The sequence below is a fragment of the Nerophis lumbriciformis genome, linkage group LG24, assembly GCF_033978685.3.
Source record: "Nerophis lumbriciformis linkage group LG24, RoL_Nlum_v2.1, whole genome shotgun sequence".
Classification (NCBI taxonomy): Eukaryota; Metazoa; Chordata; class Actinopteri; order Syngnathiformes; family Syngnathidae; genus Nerophis; species Nerophis lumbriciformis.
Genome location: NC_084571.2, coordinates 37,837,623 through 37,850,000, shown reverse-complemented (window position 1 = coordinate 37,850,000; position 12,378 = coordinate 37,837,623). Strand labels below are relative to the sequence as shown.

At 43.1% G+C, this 12,378-nt stretch overlaps 1 protein-coding gene across 1 annotated transcript in view; it reads left to right on the top strand.

Moving 5' to 3' along the window:
• The window catches only part of angptl6 (angiopoietin-like 6), a 94,085-nt gene extending 82,231 nt beyond the window's left edge, over positions 1 to 11,854 (top strand). Inside the window, exons 6-8 of the mRNA XM_061982069.1 lie at positions 5,290 to 5,483; positions 11,245 to 11,515; positions 11,575 to 11,854. Of these exons, the coding sequence (XP_061838053.1) occupies positions 5,290 to 5,483; positions 11,245 to 11,515; positions 11,575 to 11,762 (653 nt within the window). The 3' untranslated portion in view covers positions 11,763 to 11,854. The remainder of the gene's footprint in view (positions 1 to 5,289; positions 5,484 to 11,244; positions 11,516 to 11,574) is intronic.
• The last annotated feature ends 524 nt before the right edge of the window (positions 11,855 to 12,378 follow it).

The window sequence follows — 12,378 nt, the reverse complement described above, 5'->3', positions numbered from 1 at the left end:
GCACTTCATCCATGGCCACCGGACCTGTGCCCCCCCCCCTCCACAAGGAATAGGGGAGCAGAGGAGAAAAGAAAAGAAACGGCAGATCAACTGGTCTAACAGGGGGGCTATTTAAAGGCTAGAGTATACAAATGAGTTTTAAGATGGGACTTAAATGCTTCTACTGAGGTAGCATCTCTAATTGTTACCGGGAGGGCATTCCATAGTACTGGAGCCCCAATAGAAAACGCTCTATAGCCCGCAGACTTTTTTTGGGCTCTGGGAATCACTAATAAGCCGGAGTTCTTTGAACGCAGATTTCTTGCCGGGACATATGGTACAATGCAATCGACAAGATAGGACGGAGCTAGACCGTGTAGTATTTTATACGTTAGTAGTAAAACCTTAAAGTCACATCTTAAGTGCACAGGAAGCCAGTGCAGGTGAGCCAGTATAGGTATATATATATGTATATATGTATATAAAGATATATACAGTATAGACGTAATATGATCAAACTTTCTTGTTCTTGTCAAAAGTCTAGCAGCCGCATTTTGTACCAATTGTAATCTTTTAATGCCAGACATAGGGAGACCCCAAAATAATACGTTACAGTAGTCGAGACGAGACGTAACGAACGCATGAATAATGATCTCAGCGTCGCTAGTGGATAAAATAGAACGAATTTTAGCGATATTACGGAGATGAAAGAAGGCCGTTTTAGTAACACTCGTAATGTGTGATTCAAAGGAGAGAGTTGGGTGGAAGATAATACCCAGATTCTTTACTGATTCGCCTTGTGTAATTGTTTGGTTGTCAAATGTTAAGGTGGTATTACTAAATAAATGTCGGTGTTTAGCAGGACCGATAATCAGCATTTCCGTTTTCTTGGCGTTGAGTTGCAGGAAGTTAGCGGACATCCATTGTTTAATTTCATTAAGACACGCCTCCAGCTGACTACAATCCGGCGTGTTGGTCAGCTTTAGGGGCATGTAGAGTTGGCTGTCATCAGCATAACAATGAAAGCTAACACCGTATTTGCGTATGATGTCGCCTAGCGGCAGCATGTACATACTAAAGAGTGCAGGGCCAAGAACCGAACCCTGAGGAACTCCGCACGTTACCTTAACATAGTCCGAGCTCACATTATTATGGGAGACGCACTGCATCCTCCATCCATCCATCCATCCATCCATCTTCTTCCGCTTATCCGAGGTCGGGTCGCGAGGGCAGCAGCCTAAGCAGGGAAGCCCAGACTTCCCTCTCCCCAGCCACTTCGTCCAGCTCTTCCCGGGGGATCCCGAGGCGTTCCCAGGCCAGCCGGGAGACATAGTCTTCCCAACGTGTCCTGGGTCTTCCCCGCCGCCTCCTACCGGTCGGACGTGCCCTAAACACCTCCCTAGGGAGGCGTTCGGGTGGCATCCTGACCAGATGCCCGAACCACCTCATCTGGCTCCTCTCCATGTGGAGGAGCAGCGGCTTTACTTTGAGCTCCCCCCGGATGGCAGAGCTTCTCACCCTATCTCTAAGGGAGAGCCCCGCCACCCGGCGGAGGAAACTCATTTCGGCCGCTTGTACCCGTGATCTTGTCCTTTCGGTCATGACCCAAAGCTCATGACCATAGGTGAGGATGGGAACGTAGATCGACCGGTAAATTGAGAGCTTTGCCTTTCGGCTCAGCTCCTTCTTCACCACAACGGATCGATACAGCGTCCGCATTACTGAAAACGCCGCACCGATCCGCCTGTCGATTTCACGATCCACTCTTCCATCACTCGTGAACAAGACTCCGAGGTACTTGAACTCCTCCACTTGGGGCAAGATCTCCTCCCCAACCCGGAGATGGCACTCCACCCTTTTCCGGGCGAGAACCATGGACTCGGACTTGGAGGTGCTGATTCTCATCCCAGTCGCTTCACACTCGGCTGCGAACCGATCCAGCGAGAGCTGAAGATCCTGGCCAGATGAAGCCATCAGGACCACATCATCTGCAAAAAGCAGAGACCTAATCCTGCAGCCACCAAACCAGATCCCCTCAACGCCTTGACTGCGCCTAGAAATTCTGTCCATAAAAGTTATGAACAGAATCGGTGACAAAGGGCAGCCTTGGCGGAGTCCAACCCTCACTGGAAACGTGTCCGACTTACTGCCGGCAATGCGGACCAAGCTCTGGCACTGATCATACAGGGAGCGGACTGCCACAATCAGACAGTCCGGTACCCCATACTCTCTGAGCACTCCCCACAGGACTTCCCGAGGGACACGGTCGAATGCCTTCTCCAAGTCCACAAAACACATGTAGACTGGTTGGGCAAACTCCCATGCACCCTCAAGGACCCTGCCGAGAGTATAGAGCTGGTCCACAGTTCCACGACCAGGACGAAAACCACACTGTTCCTCCTGAATCCGAGGTTCGACTATCCGGCGTAGCCTCCTCTCCAGTACACCTGAATAGACCTTACCGGGAAGGCTGAGGAGTGTGATCCCACGATAGTTAGAACACACCCTCCGGTTCCCCTTCTTAAAGAGAGGAACCACCACTGCATCCTGTCAGTAAGATAAGAGTTAAACCACGACAAAGCTAAGTCTGACATACCAATATGTGTTTTGATACGCTCTAATAAAATATTATGATCGACGGTATCGAAAGCAGCGCTAAGATCAAGAAGCAGCAACATAGATGACGCATCAGAATCCATCGTTAGCAGTAGATCATTAGTCATTTTTGCGAGGGCTGTCTCCGTAGAGTGATTTGCCCTGAAACCGGATTGAAAAGGTTCACAGAGATTGTTAGACACTAAGTGTTCATTTAGCTGCTGTGCGACAATTTTTTCGAGGATTTTCGAAATAAAGGGAAGGTGGGACACCGGCCGGTAGTTTACCATGAGGTCAGGATCGAGGTTAGGTCTTTTGAGCAGAGGATGAATAACCGCTTTCTTGAATGCTAGTGGAACAGTGCCAGAGGAAAGTGATACGTTTATAATATTTAGCACCAGAGGTGGGACCAAGTCATTGTTTTGCAAGTCACAAGTAAGTCTCAAGTCTTTGCCCTCAAGTCCGAGTCAAGTCCCGAGTCGAGACAGGCAAGCCCCGAGTCAAGTCCAAAGTCAAGACTGGAAAGTCTCAAGTCAAGTCCTAAGTCCTGCATTTTGAGTTTCGAGTCCTTTCAAGTCCTTTTAACCACAGACTAATATATTAACACAGATTGTGTATGCTTTTCAAACGCTGTATTTATTTATTAAAACAAGTGCATTTTAAATTGCAGGAAAGAAAATTGTGCTGACATTGCACTTTATAATAGCACTATTAACCAGTCATTTTAAACATTAACTCATTCCTTTACAGAACAAACACATTGAAAAATAAAGTGCAAATGTACTTATTTGTACAAAAGTGTTAACATTGAAAAAACATGACATATACGTGAACATAACAAAAAAGTTGTACTTTTTATATGTCAGGGCCCTATGCTGCATTGCATTTGCAAAAGACCAAATTAGCCAAGAGTCTGTCAGTCATTTGTGCACGATGGGGGCGTAGTATGATGCCACCATGGCTGAAAACTCGCTCCACTGGAGCACTGGAGGCAGGCACTGCCAAGACTCTCATGGCCACTCGGAACAGTGAAGGAAGAGTCTTCATGTTCAATGCCCAGAACAAAAGGGGGGAGAGAGTTGTTTTGGGTTGGTGCACTAATTGTAAGTGTATCTTGTGTTTTTTATGTTGATTTAATAAAAAAAAAAAACAGTACCGGGCCGCGGCCCGGTGGTTGGGGACCACTGAGGTAAACAACCAACAGTATGTCAGAAAGCTAGCTAAAACGGTACACATATTCATAATATAGTATACATTTTAACTGACCTTTATTTTACTATTTTTGTCTTTTTTTAGGTGGCTAAAATACGCGGTGCTGCTGACCGCCGTCTAACGTTACGTGTGATATATTGACTAACGTAACCCTGCTTAAAAAAAATCACTGAACAAAAAGTATGAATAAGGTAGTGAACTGCAACAGATTCCCGTGTTTGCAATAACGTTATAACGTTAGCAGTGAGTTTACAGCCTCACTGATTTAACTACACAGCAAATAAAAGTCACGTTACTTAGCCAATAAACGTTATCTTACATTCAAAACTTACCGTTCTTTGTGCAACTTCAAATGCCGGACGAAGTTGGAAGTTGTTGCCTCTCCATCAGTCATTTTCGAACCGCATGTGTTGCATGCTGCAAACCGTTTTGTGTTGACCACCTCGTAATTTTTATACCCAAACAAAATTATTTTAGGTATCATTTTTTGTTCACTGGCATGTGGTTTGGACATGTCTTCTTCGTTGGTTGTCCTGCAATTTGATTGGATGAATGCTGTGTGATGAAAACAAAGTCGATCTAATTTGATTGGCTGTTGTACTGAGAGCACACCAGCTGACACACACGCAACGCTGATAGACAAGTACACAATGAAAAATACGGAGCGCTCCCGAATAACTTTTTCATCTTTGGGTTTTGGGGAAAGTAGCAAGTCATGTCAAGTCATGTCAATTCAAAAGGCTCAAGTCCAAGTGAAGTCACAAGTCATTGATGTTAAAGTCTAAGTCGAGTTGCAAGTCTTTTTACATTTTTGTCAAGTCGAGTCTAAAGTCATCAAATTCATGACTCGAGTCTGACTCGAGTCCAAGTCATGTGACTCGAGTCCACACCTCTGTTTAGCACTGATGGACCTAATAATACAAAAAGCTCCTTGATAAGTTTCCCAGGAAGTGGGTCAAGTAAACATGTTGCATACTAGTTTTAGCTATTTGGCTGTCCTTGTTTTTATTTTTATTTATTTTTTATTATCTTTTTATTTTTTTATTTTTTTAATACACTGTAGCACTTTGAGGTTGTTTACTCAATGGAAAGTGTTTTTTTTACAAATAAAATCTATTATTATTATTATTATTATTATTATCGCAAATGGCCCCCGGGCCACACTTTGGACACCCCTGCTTTAAGTCTCCTGTATGCCTCCCGTGTTGGAAAGAGGGTGAAATGATGCTTTTGTTCACATACCGTCATGTAGATGCTGATGGAGTCAGTGACCTACTTGTGGGGGAGTCTTATCTCTCTGGGAATGTCAAACTGCCTTATCAGAATGTTTGCAATTACCAGACAAGAAGATTGAGAGTGAGGCCACCACCGTATTGGCCTGGAATTCACCTTCACGTTGTTGGAATGATCATTAGGCTTTACCACTCGCTGTCTTGTTTCCACACATTCCTTCACTCTCCTCTCTTATCGTGGACTCCCCCCCCCCCCCCCCCACCCTCTCAGGGCCATGGCGAGACTGCCAAAACGTCCTGGAATCCGGCGAGACGACCAGCGGGATCTACCTGCTGCGCCTGCAGAGCGCCAACCGACTGGTGCAGGCCTGGTGTGAGCAGAGCCAGGCTCAGGGAGGCTGGACCGTCTTCCAGAGGAGGCAGGACGGATCTGTCAACTTCTTCAGGAACTGGGACCAGTATAAGGTAAATCAAGCCCCCCCAAAAAAAGCAAGCTGCTGGGTTAAAAGCACACGTTCAAAAATAAAAACATTGAAGCAAATAAATGACGACCCTGAATATCCTCCTGATTAGCAGTGGATATTTGGGTTTTGCATAACAGGGATTAAGGTTGTCCCGATACCAATATTTTGGTACCGGTACCAAAATACCATACTTTTCTAAATGCTCAGTGGCCTAGTGGTTAGCGTGTTAGCGTGGTTAGGGTTAGGGTTAGGGTTGGGGTTAAGGTTAGGGTTGGGGTTAGGGTTAGGGTTAGTCATAAAGACAAATAGTTGGTTAGGGTTAGGGTTAGGGTTAAGGTCAAGGTTAGGGTTAGGGTTAGTTATAAAGAAAAAGAGTTGATTAGTTTTAGGGTTAGGGTTAGAGAGTTAGGGTTAGGGTTAGAGAGTTAAGGTTAGGGTTAGCGTTGTATAATAAGGCTATGCAGAAGAAGGCATTAATAAGTACTTAATAATGACTAATTAAGAGCCAATATGTTACTAATTTGCATGTTAATAAGAAACTAATTAATGTTGGATATGTTCCCCATACTAAAGTGTTAGGGTTAGGGTTAGGGTGTAATAATAGTATTCACCCTCTGGGGCCAAACATACCTGCCACGTTAGGGTTGGGGTTAGGGTTAGGGTTAGGGTTGGGGTTAGGGTTAGGGTTGGGGTTGGGGTTGGGGTTAGGGTTAAGGTTAGGGTTAGGGTTAGTCATAAAGAAAAAGAGTTGGTTAGGGTTAGGGTTAGGGTTGGGGTTGGGGTTAGGGTTGGGGTTAGGGTTAGGGTTAGGGTTAGGGTTAGGGTTAGTCATAAAGAAAAATAGTTGGTTAGGGTTAGGGTTAGGGTTGGGGTTAGGGTTAGGGTTGGGGTTGGGGTTAGTCATAAAGAAGAGGAGTTGGTTAGGGTTAGGGTTAGAGAGTTAGGGTTAGGGTTGTATAATAAGGCCATGCAGAAGAAGGCATTAATAAGTATTTAATAATGACTAATTAAGAGCCAATATGTTACTAATTTGCATGTTAATAAGCAACTAATTAATGGTGGATATGTTCCCCATACTAAAGTGTTACCAAAATCTACTAATAAAATGCATAAAAAATGGTGTAATAATAGTATTCACTGTTAGAAACGGCCCTCTGGGGCCAAACATACCTGCCACGTTAGGGTTAGGGTTGGGGTTAGGGTTAGGGTTGGGGTTGGGGTTAGGGTTAATGTTAGGGTTAGGGTTAGTCATAAAGAAAGAGAGTTGGTTTAGGGTTAGGGTTAGAGTTGGGGTTGGGGTTGGGGTTGGGGTTAGGGTTAAGGTTAGGGTTAGTCATAAAGAAAAAGAGTTGGTTAGGGTTAGGGTTTGGGTTGGGGTTAGTCATAAAGAAGAAGAGTTGGTTAGGGTTAGGGTTTGGGTTGGGGTTAGTCATAAAGAAGAGGAGTTGGTTAGGGTTAGGGTTAGAGAGTTAGGGTTAGGGTTGTATAATACGGCCATGTAGAAGAAGGCATTAATAAGTATTTAATAATGACTAATTAAGAGCGTGTCCGCCCTGAGATGGGTAGGTTGTGAGTTCTAACCCCGGCCGAGTCATACCAAAGACTATAAAAAAATGTGATCCTTCACCTCCCTGCTTGGCACTCAGCATCAAGGCTTGGAATTGGGGGTTAAATCACCAAAAAATTATTTCCGTCCGCTCACTGCTCCCCTCACCTCCCAAGGGGGTGATCAAGGGTGATGGGTCAAATGCAGAGAGTTATTTCGCCACACCGAGTGTGTGTGTGACAATCATTGGTACTTTAACTTTTAAATAAAGGGGACCACAAAAAATTGCTTTATTTTAACAAAAAAATCTTCGGAGTACATTAAATGTATGTTTATTATTGTAATTTAGTCCTTAAATAAAATAGTGAACATACGAGACAACTTGTCTTTTAGTAGTAAGTAAACAAACAAAGACTCCTAATTAGTCTGCAGTAACATATTGTGTCATTTATACACCTATTATTTTGTCAACTTTATAAAGGACAAGTGGTAGGAAATTAATTATTAATCTACTTGTTCATTTACTGTTAATATCTGCTTACTTTCTCTTTCAACATGTTCTATCTACACTTCTGTTAAAATGTAATAATCACTTATTCTTCTCTTCTTTGATACTTGACATTAGTTTTGGATGATACCACACATTTAGGTATCGATGTGATACCAAGTAGTTCCAGGATCATACATTGGTCATATTCAAAGTCCTCGTGTGTCCAGGGACATATTTACTGAGATTATGAACATAATATGATTTTTTTATAAAGGAAAAAAGATTGTGTGATGATGTAATCATAGTGGTATCGACGAGATACGCTCTTGTACTTATATCATTACAGTGGTTGTTTGTTGTTTTAAAAAAAAAAATGTACAGTAAAAAAACTAATGTAAATTTTACAGTAAAATTCTGGCAATTGAGCTGCTTTTTTTCTTTTTACCATAAAAACAGCAGTACTGTTTTTACATTTCCAGTAATATACTCTACATTCTGAGGTGAAATTATTTGCATTATTTTTTTACATTATACTTTAAACATTATACTGGGGTGGTATAGCCTCGTTGGTAGAGTGGCCGTGCCAGCAACTTGAGGGTTCCAGGTTCGAGTCCCGCTTCCGCCATCCTGGTCACTGCCGCTGTGTCCTTGGGCAAGACACTTTACCCACCTGCTCCCAGTGCCACCCACACTGCTTTAAATGAAATTTAGATATTGGCTTTCACTGTGTAAAAGCGCTTTGAGTCACTAGAGAAAAGCGCTATATAAATATAATTCACTTCACTTCACTTAAAAAATATATAGGCAACACTTTAGTATGGGGAACATATTGTAAGTAACAAAGACTTAATTTAGAGTTATTTGGACACGAGGGCAACATATTGTAGGTAACAAAAACTTAATTTAAGGGTTATTTGGTTCGGGTTTGGGATAGGGTTAGAGGGTTATGGTTAGGGTTAGGGTTGGGGTTTGGGTTGGGTTTAGGGTTAGGATTAGGGTTAGGGTTAGGCATAAAGAAAAAAGTTGGTTAGGGCTAGGTCTGGAGTTGGGGTTAGGGTTAGAGAGTTAGGGTTATGGTGGGGGGTTAGTTTTAGGGTTAGGGATAAAGAAAAAGAAGAAAAAGAGTTGGTTAGGGTTGGGGTTGGGGTTAAGGTTAGGGTTAGGCATAAAGAAAATAGTTGGTTAGGGTTAGGGCTAGGGTTGGGGTTGGGGTTGGGGTTAGGGTTAGAGAGTTAGATTTAGGGTTAGAGAGTTAGGGTTAGGGTTAGGGTTGTATAATAAGGCCATGCAGAAGAAGGCATTAATAAGTACTTAATAATGACTAATTAAGAGCCAATATGTTACTAATTTGCATGTTAATAAGCAACTAATTAATGGTGAATATGTTCCCCATACTAAAGTGTTACCAAAATCTACTAATAAAATGCATAAAAAATGGTGTAATAATAGTATTCACTGTTAGAATCGGCCCTCTGGGGCCAAACATACCTGCCACTTTAGGGTTAGGGTTAGGGTTGGGGTTGGGGTTAGGGTTAAGGTCAAGGTTAGGGTTAGGGTTAGTCATAAAGAAAAGGAGTTGGTTAGGGTTAGGGTTAGGGTTAGGGTTAGTCATAAAGAAAGGGAGTTGCCTAACCAACTCCCTTTCTTTATGACTAACCTTTATGACTTAGGGTTAGAGAGTTAGGGTTAGGTTAGGGTTAGGGTTTGGGTTAGGGTTGGGGTTAGGGTTAGGGTTAGGGTTGGGGTTGGGGTAAGGGTTAGGGTTAGGGTTAGGGTTAGGGTTAGGGTTAGGGTTAAGGTCAAGGTTAGGGTTAGGGTTAGTCATAAAGAAAAGGAGTAGGTTAGGGTTAGGGTTAGGGTTAGGGTTAGGGTGGTATAATAAGGCCATGCAGAAGAAGGCATTAATAAGTATTTAATAATGACTAATTAAGAGCCAATATGTTACTAATTTGCATGTTAATAAGCAACTAATTAATGGTGAATATGTTCCCCATACTAAAGTGTTACCAAAATCTACTAATTAAATGCATAAAAAAATGGTGTAATAATAGTATTCACTGTTAGAAGCGGCCCTCTGGGGCCAAACATACCTGCCACGTTAGGGTTAGGGTTAGGGTTAAGGCCAAGGTTAGGGTTAGGGTTAGTCATATAGAAAAAGAGTTGGTTAGGGTTAGGGTTAGACAGTTAGGGTTAGGGTTGTATAATAAGGCCATGCAGAAGAAGGCATTAATAAGTATTTAATAATGACTAATTAAGAGCCAATATGTTACTAATTTGCATGTTAATAAGCAACTAATTAATGGTGAATATGTTCCCCATACTAAAGTGTTACCAAAATCTACTAATAAAATGCATAAAAAATGGTGTAATAATAGTATTCACTGTTAGAAACGGCCCTCTGGGGCCAAACATACCTGCCACGTTAGGGTTAGGGTTAGGGTTGGGGTTAGGGTTGGGATTAGGGTTAGGGTTAGGGGTTAGGGTTAGGGTTACGGTTTGGGTTAGGCTTAGTCATAAAGAAAAATAGTTGGTTAGGGTTAGGGTTAGGTTTGGGATTAGGGTTAAGGTTAGGGTTAGTCATAAAGAAAAAGGGTTTGTTTGGGTTAGGGTTGGGGTTAGGGTTGGAGTTGGGGTTAGGGTTAGGGGGTTAGGGGTTAGGGTTAGGGTTGGGGTTAAGGTTAGGGTTAAGGTTAGGGTTAGGGTTAGTCATAAAGAAAAAGAGTTGGTTAGGGTTAGGGTTAGGGTTGGGGTTGGGGTTAGTCATAAAGAAAACGAGTTGGTTAGGGTTAGGGTTAGGGTTAGGGTTAGGGTTAGGTTAGGGTTAGGGTTGGAGTTGGGGTTAGGGTTAGGGGGTTAGGGTTGGGGTTAAGGTTAGGGTTAGGGTTAAGGTTAGGGTTAGGGTTAGGGTTAGTCATAAAGAAAAAGAGTTGGTTAGGGTTAGGGTTGGGGTTGGGGTTAGTCATAAAGAAAGGGAGTTGGTTAGGTTTAGGGTTAGGGTTAGGGTTGGGGTTAGGGTTAAGGTTAGGGTTAAGGTTAAGGTTTGGGTTAGGCATAAAGAAAAAGAGTTGGTTAGGGTTAGGGTTAGGGTTAGGGTTGTATAATAAGACCATGCAGAAGAAGGCATTAATAAGTATTTAATAATGACTAATTAAGAGCCAATATGTTACTAATTTGCATGTTAGTAAGCAACTAATTAATGGTGGATATGTTCCCCATACTAAAGTGTTACCAAAATCTACTAATAAAATGCATAAAAAATGGTGTAATAATAGTATTCACTGTTAGAAGCGGCCCTCTGGGGCCAAACATACCTGCCACATTAGGGTTAGGGTTAGGGTTGGGGTTGGGGTTAGGGTTAGGTTTAAGGTCAAGGTTAGGGTTAGGGTTGGTCATAAAGAAAAAGAGTTGGTTCGGGTTAGGGTTAGGGTTAGGGTTAGGGTTAGAGAGTTAGGGTTAGGATTGTATAATAAGACCATGCAGAAGAAGGCATTAATAAGTATTTAATAATGACTAATTAAGAGCCAATATGTTACTAATTTGCATGTTAATAAGCAACTAATTAATGGTGGATATGTTCCCCATACTAAAGTGTTACCAAAATCTACTAATTAAATGCATAAAAAATGGCGTAATAATAGTATTCACTGTTAGAAGCGGCCCTCTGGGGCCAAACATACCTGCCTCGTGGCCCTCGGTGCAAACCACTCTGACACTCGTGTCTTGCAGCAAGGCTTCGGGAACCTGGACGGGGAGTACTGGCTGGGCCTGGAACACCTGTACTGGCTGACCAAACAAGGCCAGTACAAGCTGCGCGTGGTCCTGGAGGACTGGCAGGGCCGACAGGTGTTCGCCGAGTACGACAGCTTCCGGCTGGAGGCGGAGAGCGACTGGTACCGACTGCGTTTGGGACAGTATCGTGGCAACGCTGGTGATTCTCTCTCCTGGCACAACAACAAGGCCTTCACCACTCTGGACCGGGACAAGGACAGCTACACAGGTGCGCATCTACGTCACAGGTGACTGGGAGGGTCAGTGAGGTGTGGCTTGTGTCCGCAGGTAACTGTGCTCACTACCAGAAAGGAGGCTGGTGGTACCACACGTGCGCCCACTCCAACCTCAACGGCGTGTGGTATCGGGGCGGTCACTATCGCAGCCGCTACCAGGACGGCGTGTACTGGGCGGAGTTCCATGGAGGCTCCTACTCCCTCAGGCGGGTCCTCATGATGGTCAAGCCCACGTCCTGAGCTGAGGTGAACACCGCTTCCAACATGCGACAAAAAACTTCCTTTTTAAGTTCGTCTTTTCTCATTTGGACATTTCAATAAAATCATCCCCAAAAATTGGTCCCAAAAAACATGTTGTGATGTCTGTTTATAGGCTAGAATTGTGTTTACCATCACTCCTGCCTTTGTAAGCTCTTTGACTAGCACCTCTGTAGTAGGTCCTCAAAAATAGCAGAGTGTTGCGGTCATATCGTTGACTTGTGTTTTTCCAGCAGATTCCCAAAAACAGAAACACACTCCTGTTATCTAGAAGCTCTTTGACTTGCAATTCTGTCGTAGGTTCTTAAAAACAACAAAGTGTCTCGGTCATATCTTTGACTTGTGTTTTTCCAGTAGATTCCCAAAAACAGCAACACACTTTTGTAATTTAGAAGCTCTTTGACTCTCGCTTTTGCAGTAGATACCTACAAACAACAAAGTGTTTTGGTCATATCATTGACTTGTGTTTTTCCAGCAGATTCCTCAAAACAGAAACATAATCCTGTTATGTAGAAGCTCTTTGACTTGCAATTCTGTCGTAGGTTCTTAAAAACAACAAGTGTTTTGGTCATATCATTGACTTGTGTTTTTCCAGCAG